We start from the raw sequence: 15,423 nt of genomic DNA, 5'->3' as shown, positions 1-15,423 counted from the left end.
TACCCAAGAATTATTTCCCAACTCACTAATACTAACTTAGATGGAAAAGTAGGATTTGATAATTGACCATACCTTAAGTCATTTTAGGAATGCCAAGAAGATGAAGGACTATGAACATTTTGTAAATGATGATGGTAAAGTTTCCATAAGAGAATTGGATAATTACTTTGTATCTTCTAAAGTACAAGATGTTGCTTGGTACCTCATAGGTTGGAAATCAACCTATCAGTTGGGTTAAAACAATCCGTTATTAATTAATTTATATGTTGATATATAGGATTGGTTAAATTAGACAATAAAGGTTATTGCACCATTCAAGTCATTAACTAGACTGATACTTGGGCCTAAAGAGTCACACACAAATGGTATTTTGAATGTTGGAAGATATTCTTAAAATTTAGGGGTTTTAGAATATCATTATATATATATAGGAGAAAGCATTGAGAATTTTTTGCCAACGCTAGGATGCTTCAGGTGGCCACCCTACTTCTACCTTATGCACTTGGCTCCCATCCACTCTTGACACGATCAGAGGGGGAATGATGACGTTGCACAATGATAGGGTTCATAGAGAGGGAGATATGATGTGCTGGGGACCTTGTAGATTTGACTTGACTCCACATTTTAGCAGCTCAACACGTCTTGCTTGAAGAATGATAAATCACAGAACTAATCCATGCACATGTAATTTGGCTATCAGGTTTTAAGTTCCTCAATCACATTCCCATTTTATAAATTCCTCAATCACATTCCTCAGAACTAATCACATTCCTCAATCACATAACCTAACATTTTATACTTTTGTTAATTTTCTTAATGTGGATTATCAATGAAAATTTGTTAATCAAAGTTATGGGTATATGTTCATTCTACTTCTCGGAAAACCATTTTGGTCTATTATGCTTGAGTGAATAAATGACAAAATAACTGATTTTTTCAATAAAGCACCGAAAAGTGCTTTTTAAATTTCTTTAAAGCTGGGGATAGGATTTTGACAACTAGTCTAAATTGATCAGTCATAAGCGCATTGAACAAATCATTTCATCAATCAAATCAACTAATATTGATTTAATTTTTTATTCCCTAAAATTTGACATACCAGTAGTTGTGGTCAGAATTTGAGATTTTACCTGTGGACGATATGCCCTATGTCATTATAATATTAAGTTAGGCCATGGTTTGGTCTTTGTCAGACTTCATTAGCTAGGGGTTGACCACTAAACATATTTTAGAAGGCAAAGGTCAACTTAGACCATCCATCAAAACTATCAATCTAACCATTCTGTTGCTATGTCCTGCATAGATTTTTTCCCTAGTCCCTTTGTACCATTCTTTCCTGTACGGAAGAGAGAAATAAATTCTTTTGGGGAGCAGTATGCAGTATACAAACGATGCCTGTACGGTTGTTTAATGATATGTTTTTTGTTCTTTTTACTTAACTTTAACCATTTAAGATTTTTTTCAACAACCACAAAATAATTACATGATACATTACAAAAATATATTGAAGGGGAGGTATAGAAGAATCAGGTCATATTTCAGTATGTTCATTGTTTAACAAAAAAGATTTAGTCGTATAGACTTTTCATTGCTGGGTTAACTTCATCTTTCTTCTTGAATCAAAAGGACTCTGACATACTGGTCCATGTGGATGAAAACGCTTGACAGCTAGTCTCCACTCTACCAAATGTAATTATATCAAAATTAATGTAGTCTCCCCCTACATTAAAATTTTCATGTTTTCTATCCAAATTGACCCAACTCTGGCGGGTGAAGAAAAATTTCCATTACAGATTAACATAACTGAAAAGATTGGTTGCAGAGTTTCATTCATACCTCACCATAGTCAAAGCTTTTGTAGTATATAAATTCAACAGTTAGATCTGGATCATTTATATGATGAAAGGTAATGGTTCATAAAACTTCTAACCATTTGATATTTATTAGAGGAGCTTCATCTTCAATACTATGAAAGCAGTGGTAAGTTTTTTTTCTAGATTAATAACATGTTAATCTATTTGGCCCTTTGCTAATCAACCTTGATAGATAACATGTAAGAAGGAAAGTTGATCGGTACAGAACTATATATATGGCTAGGAATACATGTAGATGTAATTATTGATACACAAAACATAAAGATAGTTTGTAAGTAGATTGATAAGTGGGTATAGTCCTGACAAGAGGAAAAGTACATCAAAGCTAATTCTACAAAGAAGCCAAAGTCCAAATGGAGCAAACTGAACAGCTCCTGGGAGAAAAAAACCTCTATGGCTAAGCCCCCTCGCCGAGGAGCACCCGGTCAAAGTGCCAGACACCTGAAAATCCACAAGATAGTACATAAATAAATGCTCCAAAATTGTCAGACCCAGTTTTCCAAATATAAAATTCACCAGACCCAACTGACCCGAAAGAAGTAAAAAAGCAAATGAAAGTTCAGAACACGTCAAACTCAGTTTTTAAAAAGAATGATTTCTTTAGAAAAATTACCGTGTCCCCGTGGGGAAAATCATCAAACCCAGTTGCCATATATTAAAAAAGATCAATATTAGGCGAAATTAGCGAGTCTCCGTGGAAAAATCATCAAACCCACTCGACCAAATATTAAAACGCTTAAAATATTTGGCGAAATTAATGTCCGTTGGAAAAATCATTAAAATCCAAGTGACCATATATTAAGAAGTTAAAATATTTGGCGAAATTACCGCGTCCCCTGGGGAAAATCAGGAAACCCAACTGGCCAAAAAATAATAACAAAAAACATTTGGCGAAAATAACTGTCCCCGTTGAACAAATATTGAAAATTGAAATATTTGGCGAAATTACCGTGTCCCCCTGTGGAAAATCATCAAACCCAGTTGACCAAATGTTTAAAAAGTTGAAATATTTGGCGAAATTACCGTGTCCCTTGCCGACCCTCCTGAGCTGGGCCACGTACTCGGAGATCTTCTTGATCGCTTCAACCTGTTCTTCCAAGAACTCGCTCTCAATAAAATCGGCCAGATGAACGTCGCCGTTAGCATCAGCTACCTACCAATCACATCAGAAGAATAAGCGAGCGGCGACCCATATAATTTTTCAGAAAAAAAACCAGACATGGGTTCGCTCACTATACCGCGTGCAGATTCAAGAGCTTCTCGTTGACCAGCTTCTCCAGAGACAGCGCCAGTTCCATCGCTGAAGAATCAGACATCGACGATGATGATTAAGATGGTCATGACGATGACCAGGAAGAACATGAAGAAAAAGAAGAATAATAATAAGAGGAAGAAGAAGAGGATGAAGAAGAGGAGGAAGAATAAGAGGGCGAGGAGGAAGAATAAGAGGGCGAGGAGGAAGAATAAGAGGAAGAAGAGGAGGAAGAAGAGGAGGAAGAAGAGGAAGAACAAGAGGAAGAGGAAGAGGAAGAGGAGGAAGAATAAGAGGAAGAGGAAGAAGAGGAGGAAGAATAAGAGGAAGAGTAAGAATAAGAGGAAGAATAAGAGGAAGAGGAGGAAGAATAAGAGGAAGATGAAGAAGAAGAGGAGGAAGAAGAGGAGGAAGGGGAAGAAGAAAAGGAAGAAGAGGAGGAAGAATAAGAGGAAGAAGTTGAGGAAGAATAAGAGGAAGAGGAAGAAGAGGAGGAAGAATAAGAATAAGAGGAAGAATAAGAGGAAGAGGAAGAAGAAGAGGAAGAAGAGGAGGAAGAAGAGGAGGAAGAATACGAATAAGAGGAAGAATAAGAAGAAGAGGAGGAAGAATAAGAGGAAGAGGAAGAGGAAGAAGAAGAGGAGGAAGACGATGAAGAAGAGGAGGAAGATGATGAAGAAGAGGAGGAAGAAGAAAAGGGGAAGAAGATGAAGAAGAGGAGGAAGAAGAAAAGGGGAAAAAGAATACGTAGAAGAGGAAGAGGAATAAGAAGAAGAAAAAGTGGAAGAGAAGAGGAAGAGGAAGAAGAAGAAGATGATCATGATGATGATGAAGAATAAAGATAATAAGCAATCATGTCTGAAATCCTGTTGGTACGTTCCAAGATCAGATCCTCAAGAACTTACCATACAAGGCCTCGCCCTTCTCCTCGTGATCGAACTCCGTGAGCGGGGTCAGGATCGGTTGAAGCTTCACCCTTCCACCGCGCTTATTCTAGAGATTAAATCAGCATATAACGATTCAGAAATCTACTCAAAGTTCAATGACTTCATCAGCGAAAAAACAAATTACCTGATATTTCATAAGCTTCTCAGCGTGTTCGCGCTCCTCCTCGCTCGATTCCCCAAAGAACCTGCAAGATCGAACGAGAAAGATGATCAGAAACTGAATCATTCAGCAAAGAAAGATCAGATTCCATACTTGGCGAAGCCCTGAAGCGCGATGTTATCCCTGTCGAAGTAGGCGAACAACGCGTGGTAGGCATAAGATACGTTGTATTCCACGCTGCAAGAACAGAGAAAAAACCAGAAAAATCAGTCAAGAACAAATTTACGAAAGAGGATCAGAAAACCTACTTGATCTGCTCGTTGATGGCGGCCTCGCAAGCTTCAGAGTACTTATGGCGAGCAAGAGACTCGTTCGGAGCTGAAGGAACGAGAGAGAGCTCCTTCTTCACCTCCTCGAAGGGCTCAAAGACGACGCCAGTAATGGCGCGGCTTCCAGACTCGAAGCTCGCCATGGCCGTCGTCAATCGCCCGTTCTTCGCCTTCCATGGCGAGAATCTGATCGAAGAAGAAGGAAAAGAGGAAGAAGAAGAGGAGGAGAAGGAGATCAGAGCCTCAGATCCAGCCGAGGCGAAGGAAAGAGCAGAGGAAGCCTTCAACATCGTTGCGGTTCTCTGAATCTTGCTCGAGGATTTGCAGAGCTAGCAAAGGGGCGAGAACGGGAAGATATAGAGGCAGTTCTTCAGATCTGGGGTGGCAAGCCCTTCCACGTGTAGCGATTTGGTTAGCTGTCCAGAATTGCGTGTGGAGGGCTTGCGCCCTATTCCAGCCATGGATAAGAAACCCTAAAAAAATCTTCACCCCCCGTCTCAATTCCAAACCCTAGCGGGGAAATCTGAGCAGTAAAACCAGAAATTTCCAGAATTGCGTGTGGAGAGCTTGCGCCCTTTCTTGCCATGGATAAGAAACCCTAGAAAATCTTCATTATTCTTCCAGATTTTAAACCCTAGCTTTGAAATCTGAGCATTATAACCAGAAATTTCCAGAGTCGCGTGTGGAGAGCTTGCGCCCTCTCTTACCAAGTTACCATGAATAAGAAACCCTAGAAAATCTACACCATTCTTCTAGTTTCCAAACCCCAGCGGTGAAATCTGTGCAGTAAAACCAGAAATTCCCAGAATTGCGTGTGGAGGGCTCGCGCTCTTTCTTGCCATGGATAAGAAACCCTAGAAAATCTACACCATTCTTCTAGATTCCAAACCCTTGCTTTGAAGTCTGAGCATTAAAACCAGAAATTTCCAGATCCGCGTGTGGAGGACATGCGCCCTTTCTTGACATGAATATGAAACCCTAGAAAATCTTCATTATTCTTCTAGATTTTAAACCCTAGTTTTGAAATCTGAGCAGTAAAACCAGAAATTTCCAGAGCCGCGTGCGGAGGGGAGGGCATGCGCTCTTTCTTGCCATGAATAAGAAACCCTAGAAAATCTTCACCGTTCTTCTAGGTTCCAAATACTAGAGGTGAAATCTGAGCTGTAAAACCAGAAATTTCCACGCAATTTTCTGATACCGCGATAATTGCGCGTGGCCGACGCCCGCCGCCCGTGGATATGCTTCCTCCGGTGGAGAAAAGCGATCCACTCGCGTCGCTGTCGCCTTCAATGCTCCAGGAAATGACAGTTCTCGGAGAAAGCGACAGATCTAAAGATACAGAGAGTTCTCACCGTTGATTTGGGGGCGTTCACGCGGAAGATGACAGGAGGCGAGATCGGAGATGGCGGGCTCTGCGATTGCTTCAGATTCCACGCGAGGAAGACGACGAAGAAGATAAGTTTTAGCCTGTCTATGGGCTCTGTTCTTGTTTAATTATCTTTGCCCTTGATTAAAAAAGGGGAAGTGTGATTTAAACATTGTTTTCTCTTTAATTAAAGTCTAATTGGCAATAAGTTTATCATTTTTTAATTGGATAGAAACACAGTGCCTTATACTCCTTGATGTCACCTAGAAAGATTTTATAATAATAACTTTTTAGTGCTCTATATAGTTTGCAGGCGTGGAGCACGCATAATTATCCCAATTTAATATATAGACTGCACGTGTTCATACAACAGTCCTAGCTAAGGATAGCGTGTTGAAGCTAAAGAACCCTCATTCTTTCTTCCTTGTTAGCCATAAGCAAAGGAGAGAAATTTAAATATCCCTAGGACATACTTCATGTAAGAATTGTGTGGTATATTTTAGTGAGGATTTCTGTATAATAAGTCAAAATGCTGAAAAGGTTTTCGGAAATGCGCAATGCATTCTTAGGTAATTAACAACTGTATTGATGAACAAGATGCTTCAGTGTATGTGGCCGTGTTTTGATGACCTATTTGAGGTGTGTCTACAGTGGTGGAACACTGTTGAGCTAAGAAATAGAGGAAGATATATAAGCACTAAATAGAGAGAGATCACACAGTTGAAGTCCATATCTTCTTCATTTTCTTAGTTAATATGCAGATCTAGTTTCGAGAACTTTATTTTGTTTGGCGGACCACTTTTGACGTACATGATGGTGGACTAATGACGTTGATCAATTGAACCATAGCTAATCATCTCGACTTTGCTAAAAAGTATGATCTTGATTGACTAATCAACGTGATGGGATATATTTGTTCTCAATCACCAAAGTTGATTGATTGATGTGATAGGTTAGTGTTTGATGTGACACCCTTTTCCTGGTTGAATGAAGGAAGCTAGATGGTTATAGCTACTGCAAAGAAGGCAAGAGTCAATTCAAATTTCATTTTTAAACGGCAAACACTTTATATATTAATCAGTTTTCAACCCATTTGAAACCCCACATAAGATGAAGTAGACAAGTCTCGATGGGTAGGGTGTGCCTTTCAACATCTGACCGATATCTGAGATTAGAATATTCACTATCCCATATCAATGGAATTGAGATGATATCAGATGTCCATATCATATTGATAAATTCATAGTTATGATTGACTTATGTTGTTGTTGCATTTGAGTTTAACCATAAAATTTGTAAAAGCTGATACATTATGAATTCTATCTAGTGATTAGTGTGGATTGTCTCCACAGGTAATGATGATTACTGATTTAATCCTCTTTAAATAGTAGATAAAATAATAGCAAACAATGACTAAAGATGAGAGGTGACATATATGACATATTAGATAGTGAAGCGAAGGAACGATGAGTTGAAAATATGATAATCACGATTTAATAAGAACAGATGAAGATTTATGGCAATATTAGAAAGTAGGACGTGAACGAATTGAGTGAAAATGAGAGGGTATGATGGAGGAAAATGTGAAGAAGTGATGATGGGAAGAGAATCTGAGTAAAGTGGTGAAAATGAAGAAATGTATAAATTAGGGTTTGTGCTTTAATAAGAAATGGATATGAGATGGTAATGCAAGACAGAGATGGGATGGTAATGAATAAATCCCAAAAGTTGCTTGATTGATGTGATAGGTCAGTGTTTGAGATGGTAATGCATAAATTCACATCCTTACATTTAAAAATATTCTCTAATGATTTGCTGTGATTTTGTCACATCACTCTCAATCTATGAATACGAGGTTAGAACATATCACTATCTTGAAGAAATATGGAAACAATTAATTTGAGTTAACTATTAATGAGTATATGATGTGGCTACGTATCAATGGCATCCACACATTTATTTTCGTTGCCAATGGGGTATAGAAACGTGAGTCACACACAGTGGTGGAGACAAGGGGGGGCTGGGTGGGGCCCAGCCCCCCCCAGAGAAATTTTTCTGAAGAAATTTAGTAAGGGGGGCGCCCCCTAATAAATTTCTTCAGGTCGTGCCCCGACGGAGAAAAGGGGGGCTGGGGGGGGGGGTGGGGTGGGCCAGCCCCCATTAGAAAAAAATTCTGAAGAAATTTAGGGGGGGGGGGCAACCTCCCTAAATTTATTCAGGTCGGGGGACTCGGCAGAGAGCTTCTATTTCGAGAGAGAAAGAGAGAGAGTGAAAGAGGGAGAGGGAGAGGAAAGGAGTGCCTGCTCGAACCCTCCCACCCCCCCCCCCCTCGGAGCCCTGTTGAATCTCCCCATTCGCTGTTCGAGATTATGGGGCAGAATCTCACTGGCGAGCTACCTGAGGAGATCGCCAATCTGAAGACGTAAGTTACCGTTTTGTTCATTTTTTCTATCAAATTTAAGAAAATTCTCTTGATTTTTGCAATCTATAACAATCGAATTGGCTGTTTTATGCAACTGTGAGATCATTCGTATGAGAATCCTCTTGTCAACGTTGAATCCTGTATCATGGTATGTGAATTTCGGTATAGCTCTAAAGATTGCGGATCTAAAAAATAGAAAAAAATATTTTTACATAGAATGGTGGGCAAAAAATTTCTGTCTACATTTTCACAGAGCCAACACAAAAGAAAAACTACCCAGTTGTTCAATCTAGCACAACCCTCGCATTTAAGGTTGCGCAATTATTAACAAATGTAAAAACATTGAAATCGTATAATTGCATTGTAATTCACCCCTGGCCATCGATTTTCCCATGAAAAGCGACTTCTCTAGCCCAAAAAATAGCCTTCACCATTGAGCTCTGTCGTCAATCATCACGAGCCGTCCACTCTCCATCGTTCAAGTTTCTTTTTATCTATCTTGTAATCAATCTCTCTCTCTCTCTCAGTGCATTTTTTCTATCAATTTCAAGGAGCTCTGTCATCAATCAATCTTTCTCTTCACTCTCCGCCTCCCATTCGGCAGTTCCAAAGTTGGTGAAGAAACTCTCTCGAAGGAGAATGTACGATCTATACATATATCTGAATATGAAATGTATCAATGTATCTACCCATCTTTTTTTCACTATTGAGTTGCGTCTGCGCAATGAAGACCACATCAGAAAAGAAAATAGATACTTATGACTTTTATTTGGTTAATTAATATTAGTGACCTCTGCGGCTCTGCCCTCTTCATGTTTCACTCAATCTCTCTCTGTCTTGATGTTTTGGGCTTATGCTGAGTGATTCTTTTAATGGTTTGTATGAGCTCGGCATCTCTCCCCCTATTAGCATTGATAAGTCCCAATGACGAAGGTGCAAGACATTCTCGTCATTCCCCCATATCTCACTCTCTGATTCACAACTGAGTCGCTCCTTGAAATTGTTCCATTCATTTGAGATAATCTAGATAAGATTAGATCTTCTAGTTTTGGCTAAGTGAGTTTTCCGAAAGGAAAAGGGTAGCTTGAAGCGAGAGAGAGAGAGGGAGGGAGAGAGAGAGAGAGGCTCGTGCCTACTGTAGGATCTCACTCAAGCAAATGACCTCTTCCCTCTGCCCTCTTCATGTTTCACTCAATATCTCATTCTCTTGATATCTCACATCTGGACTCCTTTTCATACATAATAATCCCTTTACCTACCTATCAAAATGAAAATCTATCTATCTATCTATCTATCTATCTATCTATCTATCTATCTATGTATGATCTATCTATCTATCTACTTGTCACTGATACATAATCTTGTTAACTTTCGCAGGCATTATTGGAAGACTTGGGATCTAATGATTGGCTGAAGATGTGCGATGCCCTAAATAATGTGCGACGGCTAGTTTTGCATCACTCCTCTTTGATGTCTCCGATTCTGTAAGTAAAACCACGCCTCTGGTTTACATTATTTAATGAATATAGTTCAATAAATTCTGAAATGATTATCATTTAAATGTTGTCAAACTTCTCATTGATCAATGATTTTGAAATAAGGGATTGTTTTGATGAAAGAATCATCAATCTGGGTATCCAAAATTATCCACTGCTTTATTAATGTTATTATATTCCAGTTTTTGTCAATTCGTCATCCAATTTCATTTGATTTTTCTATGGGAGTTCAATTTTGAACTATGAATCTCCTTTCAATTGTCATATTCCTGATAGCTGCCTCGCTCTTGCTCTATTTTGTTGCCAAGAATTCCTGCAGCCTATCTCAAGAGCAATCACTGATTAATCTCAAGAAAGAGTTGGATGATCTGGGATTCGATCACAACAATCTCTTGTCTTTTTCTTCCAGCCAGCCTGACGTTCGTCAGCATGCTCTCACTTTGGTCGACTCTTACCTTGAGAACTTCAGCTCTTGCGGCATCGCCTTACTATACAAAAAACATATGCAAACATGTTCCCCAATGGAAAATGGAAGGGATAGATCAGAAAACAAGTTGCAATCCTCAATCACTAGCTTCTTTTTTAAAAGACAGAAAACAGAGCATCCTTCACCACCAATTAATGAAACGCTAGTCGACGGTGACACATTGCTGCCCACTACGGAATCAAAAGTTTTTGTTCCTATCTCTCCCATCACCTACAATCCGATTTCAATCGAGGATGGCTTGGAACGAGATCCTGGTCTGAGGAATTCGATTCACAACCAAGCTGTCAGCGAAGAGACGCTTATTGACAAGTACCTAGAGCTCGGCCCCTTCCAGCCTCGCTTATCAAAGTATCCGGTCGACTTGAAGGCAGGCAGGTCTTTTTCTACGAGTTGGTTTCAGCGCTTCGCGTGGTTAGAGTACTCCATTGCTAATGACATCGCGTTCTGCTTTGTGTGCTATCTGTTTAGTCCTTCAAAACAGACTGCTCGCTCAAGCTCTCAATTCATCACAGGTGGTTTTAAGCGATGGAAAAGCGCTTTGGAGAAAAACAAAGGCCTCATTCAGCACAACAACTTGATCGACCACACTGACGCGATTGCCACTATGGAAAAACGAAAGGCTAAAGTCTTGCCTTGCATTCTAAGTCGCTTAGATGGTGACCAGAAATCAGCACAAGCTGCCCAAGTTGTTGCCACTGCCAAGGTTGTTCTTCATCTGGCATTACAAGGCCTGGCATTCCGCAGTCACCAAGAAAGCCACGAATCTTTGAATCGAGGCAATTTTCTTGAAACATTGGATTTCTTGGTATACAATGACTCAGATCTCAGAAAGTCAATTACATGCCTGCCTAAGAATGCAAAATATACATCTCCCGATGTCCAGAAGGAGATGACAAAAGCTGCTGTAGATATTGTAAGACGAATGATGAGGGAAGAGCTCGGTGATGGATATTTCTGCTTGGTTGTTGATGAAGCCAGTGTGAAGCCAGGAAGGAATGGATGAGCGTCGTTTTGCATTTCGTCGATCAGCATGGAGAAATTCGTGAAAGGTTCGCAAGCGCCATTCACTTGGAAGATACAAGATCTGAGACGTTATTTCAGCATCTTCTGGGATTCGTTCACTATTTTGGCTTGGACATTAAACGTCTCCGTGGGCAAGCTTATGACGGTGCCTCGAACATGAGAGGTGAATTCAATGGTTTACAGGCCCTTGTTCGATCTCATGTTTCATTTGCCTTTTATGTTCACTGTTTCACTCATCGGCTGAACCTTGTTATTGTTGCCGTGGCGACTGAGGTTCATTCTATCGCCCAGCTCTTCTGTTGGGTCCAACAGATCTTCAACATTTGCGGAGCATCATGCAAACGGAATGATGCGCTTCGGAGCTCTCATGCCGAATTTATCCAAAAAGCCATTGAATTGGGGGACGTTGTTACTGGTAAGGGGCAAAATCAGATGAGAAGTCTTGGTTCGATTTCTTCCACGAGATGGAACTGCAGATTGTCAGCATTGAAATCCATCGCTAATTTGTTTTCTGCAATCTGTGATGTTCTTCAAATTGTTGTTGAAGATGCTGTTGCACCTGAAAAACGTGTTGAGGCTGATCATCTGCTGGAGAAGATCTCATCATTTGAGTTCACGTTTGGTTTGATGCTAATGACAGAAGTTTTGACCGTTACCAATACACTCTCAGTATCGCTTCAGAAGAAAGACCAAGACTTAGTGAATGCATGTGCGATGATTAAGTCTGCAAAGTTGGAAATTCAGTCCATCAAAGATGAGGGGTTCCCAGGCATTCTTGATAGGTCGGTGGCATTCTCCTTATTGCATGGTATTGTAGTCCCGTCGTTAGAAGAACAGTGGCAACCATTTGGAAGACGCACGCGTGGCAGACCGCCTCAAAGTCGCGAACTATCCTACAAAGATCTGATGGCGAGGACGCCAATGCATCAGCCCGGGACACGTCACCGCAGGCAGTCGGGGTCAACACAGACGTTACGGATCCAAAGATGAAGTCAACAGAAGTCAATCTACCTCGGTCAACAGGAGTCAACGAAGAAGTCAACACGCCACAACCGTCGTCCGCCACGTCACCACCCGCGCACGTCTCCACGCGCGTCATGACACGACGCCAAAGGCAGATCCACAACTGCCCTTTGGCGTGACGTGATGCACGTTTTCCCTTGCGTGTCTTATTTTCTAGTTATTTTCTCTTTCCTCCAAGGCCTATATAAGGTCATTTGTTTCAAGAACTCATTAGGCAATCATAATTCAAGAATTGAGTTTTCTTTCTAACTCTTCTTGGAGGATTGCCCTACCCCTTATCTTGCCCTAACCTTCCCGTCGCCGCCGTCGCCATCGTCATCACCGTCGCCGCCGCCATCGCCGCCACCGCCGCTGCGCTGCGTCATCGCTGCCGCGGCAGCCGCGTGGTCTGCGCGCGCGACCGCCGCGCCGCGCCGCCATCGCGCCGCCGTGCGCCGCCCGCGCCGCGGCGCGCGGCGCTGCTGCGCGTCGGCGGCGCCTCAAGCGCGCGCTCGCGCTGCCGGTGCGCTCGCCGCACTCGCACGCGCTACGCGCGCGCAGCGCTCCGCGCGCTCCGCACTCGGCGCTGCCGCCTCAAGCGCGGCGCTCGCGCGCTCGCACTCGGCGCTGCCGCCTCGCGCTCCGCGCTCCGCACTCGCGCTGCTCCGCTCGCGCTCTCCGCGCTGCCGCACTCGGCGCTCGCGCTCCGCGCGCTCCGCGCGCTCCGCACTCCGGCGCTGCTCCGTGCTGCTCCGTGCGCTCTGCGCACCCTTCGCGCGCTTCGCGCGCGCGGGAGTTCGTCGCGCCCGACCCGGCGTATCCGCTTCATAACGTCAACCAGGGCCGGACAACGCCCGGAGCGCCCGTTCCAAAGATCACGCCGCCGCCGCCACGAGCAGAATTACCTGCAGCCTCTACACGCACTACGGTGCTGAGGTATACCTGAACCCTGTGGTGTCGACGTGTTCTCCGCTCAGTATTTTCTCGGGAAGTTTCCACCGCCGTTAGAATTAGACCTGGATTTCCTCTTCTTCTCTCCTTTTCTCGAGTGTTTCTTCGCGACGTGAATTCGAGGTATTGATTTCGGTGCTTAGGCATCGTCGCGGTGGGGGAAGATAGTACTCCCGCCCTCGATAAGGGTCGGAGCTGCACCACCAGATTTCATCGGTTTTAAGTCCGAGAATCGACCGTGATTTATGTGGATTGTTTTATCCCTTACCCATTCCTACCCATAGCCTCGTCATCCGCCCTAAATCGTCCATCCCATAGTCGTCCTATGTCAAATTGGTATCAGAGCCTAACCTGTCGCCCAGCCATTTCCGCCAACGTAGACGTCTTCATTCATCATTTGTCAGTCCCCTTGCATGCATTTGCGTTCAGGCAAACGAGTTCCCGCTCCGATGACAGACCAACCCCAAGACGGTCGTGAGGTGTCAGCCCCTATCCATGAGTTGGCGTCACCCACTCCACCGTCCTCTTCTCGCCTGGACGTTGATCGTATACTAGACGCTTTCCATAATGGTTTTCGTGATATGAATACACGAATGACCAACATGGACAACCGTCTAAGTAGTTCGATCGACGCGGTGAGCGACCGAACTCAACAACTCGAAAATAGAGGCCCGGATCGTTTTCGCCGTGATCGTGAGAACCACTACCCACCTGATCCTAGAGCTCGAGATCGTGATAGGAATCATCGTTACGTTGATGATCCTATACGTCCCGATGATAGATCCGGAAGTCGAAACCAGAACCGTCTCGAACATGACGATATGATTCCTCCGGATACCCGTACTCCAGTTCGTGATAGGAATCGTCGCGACGATTACTATCCACCGGAGCCTAGGACCCCAAGCCAGGATAAGAATCATCCTTTGCGGAACGATCCCTACCCTCCCTTGGAGAGAGCCCCGGTGCACGATGGAAATCGTCCACTACGAGACGATTACCATCCACCGGAGGAGAGGATCCCAGAGCGAGATAGGAATCATCCCCCTCGGAATGATCCTTATCCGCCTGATGATAGACATCGCGGGTGGAACGGGAGTCGTCCGGACAGGAACGATCCTTTTCCACCCGAAGTGGTGGTTCCTCCTCGCGATCACCGTCGTGCGGATCACGACAACCACTGGCAGCAGATTCAACGTAGCGTCAAAGTCGATGTCCCATACTACGAGGGATCTAGAGACCCTAAAGACTATCTCGATTGGGAGTCAAAATTGAATAGCTATTTCAAGTGGTACAATATGTTAGAGTGGCAGAAAGTCTAGTACGCCGAGATGAGATTAGGAGGACAAGCCAAAATCTTTTGGGAAAACCTTGAATTTTCGATTTATAACCGCCGTGAGCCGCCCATCGATACTTGGCCTCAAATGAAGGACAAACTCAGAGAAAAATATGTACCACTAGCTTACTTAGACAACCTCTTAGACCAATGGCATAAACTACAACAGGGTAGACGTCCGGTTTCCGAGTACATCACCCAATTTGAGGAGTTTTACATGAGGTGTCGTGTTGAGGAGAACCCCCGCGTTGTTATTTCTCGCTTTCGGACAGGTCTCAACCCGTACCTTGAGACGGAACTTCTAGTCCGTAGAGCAGGCCTACCAGATCGTAGAAGACCTAGAGCTGTGTCAGAACTTACATCATTCTCCTGTGTATCATCGCCCTGCTCTCACCGATCGGCCCCCTTTATCTACTCCATATGCCAACCGTGCAATCCAGCGTCAACCTCCCTTAGCTCTTCCAGCACCACCACTACCACCTCTCTCAGCTCCGCCACTTCCAGCTCCCCGGGCTCCTACCCCTACCCGCACTCCATCCGAACACCGTCCCGCCGCTCCGACTCAATCATTTCCTACCCCGACAACTCGTAGCTCACCGTCCCTCGAGTCCACCGCAAGGGCCCCTCCTCAATCCAACTCTTCACAACTCGGTCCTTCTGGCTTGACTTGTTTTAAATGCCAAGGTCGAGGTCATAGAAACTTCCCAATGCCCCTCTCGAGCCTTGCACATTGGACAGGAACCCTTCGAAAGCGAGCCTACCTTAGATGAGCCATCCCTAGAGGAAGAGGAATATAGAGTAGAGAGCCATGTTGTTGATGATTTTGTGCTTGATGATGGAT

The 15,423-nt window shown here is 43.4% G+C and overlaps 2 protein-coding genes across 2 annotated transcripts; one reads left to right on the top strand and one right to left on the bottom strand.

The window, feature by feature from the left end:
- Positions 1–2,133: 2,133 nt before the first annotated feature.
- On the bottom strand, positions 2,134–4,849 carry LOC144706412 (ferritin-4, chloroplastic-like). Its single transcript, XM_078579346.1, has 7 exons — positions 4,482–4,849; positions 4,327–4,410; positions 4,198–4,258; positions 4,032–4,119; positions 3,113–3,174; positions 2,898–3,027; positions 2,134–2,315 (listed from the first exon to the last, which is right to left on the bottom strand). Exons 1-7 carry the CDS (start codon positions 4,790–4,792, stop codon positions 2,272–2,274), a joined length of 780 nt encoding a protein of 259 aa, XP_078435472.1. The 5' UTR covers positions 4,793–4,849; the 3' UTR covers positions 2,134–2,271.
- A 3,246-nt stretch (positions 4,850–8,095) lies between these two features.
- On the top strand, positions 8,096–12,562 carry LOC144706581 (uncharacterized). Its single transcript, XM_078579576.1, has 4 exons — positions 8,096–8,290; positions 9,668–9,774; positions 10,095–11,252; positions 11,294–12,562. The coding sequence occupies exons 3-4, from the start codon at positions 10,290–10,292 to the stop codon at positions 12,284–12,286; spliced, it is 1,956 nt and encodes a 651-aa protein (XP_078435702.1). The 5' UTR covers positions 8,096–8,290; positions 9,668–9,774; positions 10,095–10,289; the 3' UTR covers positions 12,287–12,562.
- The last annotated feature ends 2,861 nt before the right edge of the window (positions 12,563–15,423 follow it).

Source organism: Wolffia australiana, chromosome 8, assembly GCF_029677425.1.
Source record: "Wolffia australiana isolate 7733 chromosome 8, ASM2967742v1".
In the NCBI taxonomy this organism is placed as follows: Eukaryota; Viridiplantae; Streptophyta; class Magnoliopsida; order Alismatales; family Araceae; genus Wolffia; species Wolffia australiana.
Note: the sequence above shows the minus strand (reverse complement) of the source record. Positions and strands in the feature narration are given on the sequence as shown.

Bases quoted from the DNA above. Each gene is read 5' to 3' on its own strand.
- LOC144706412 (XM_078579346.1), bottom strand. From the start codon at position 4,792: ATGTTGAAGGCTTCCTCTGCTCTTTCCTTCGCCTCGGCTGGATCTGAG. The intron at 4,259-4,326 runs GTATGGAATCTG...TCGATCTTGCAG, and splicing joins GCGCTTCAGGGCTTCGCCAA to GTTCTTTGGGGAATCGAGCG. The intron at 3,175-4,031 runs GTAAGTTCTTGA...CTGATTCTTCAG, and splicing joins GAAGGGCGAGGCCTTGTATG to CGATGGAACTGGCGCTGTCT.
- LOC144706581 (XM_078579576.1), top strand. From the start codon at position 10,290: ATGCAAACATGTTCCCCAATGGAAAATGGAAGGGATAGATCAGAAAAC. The intron at 11,253-11,293 runs GTGAAGCCAGGA...GTTTTGCATTTC, and splicing joins TGGTTGTTGATGAAGCCAGT to GTCGATCAGCATGGAGAAAT.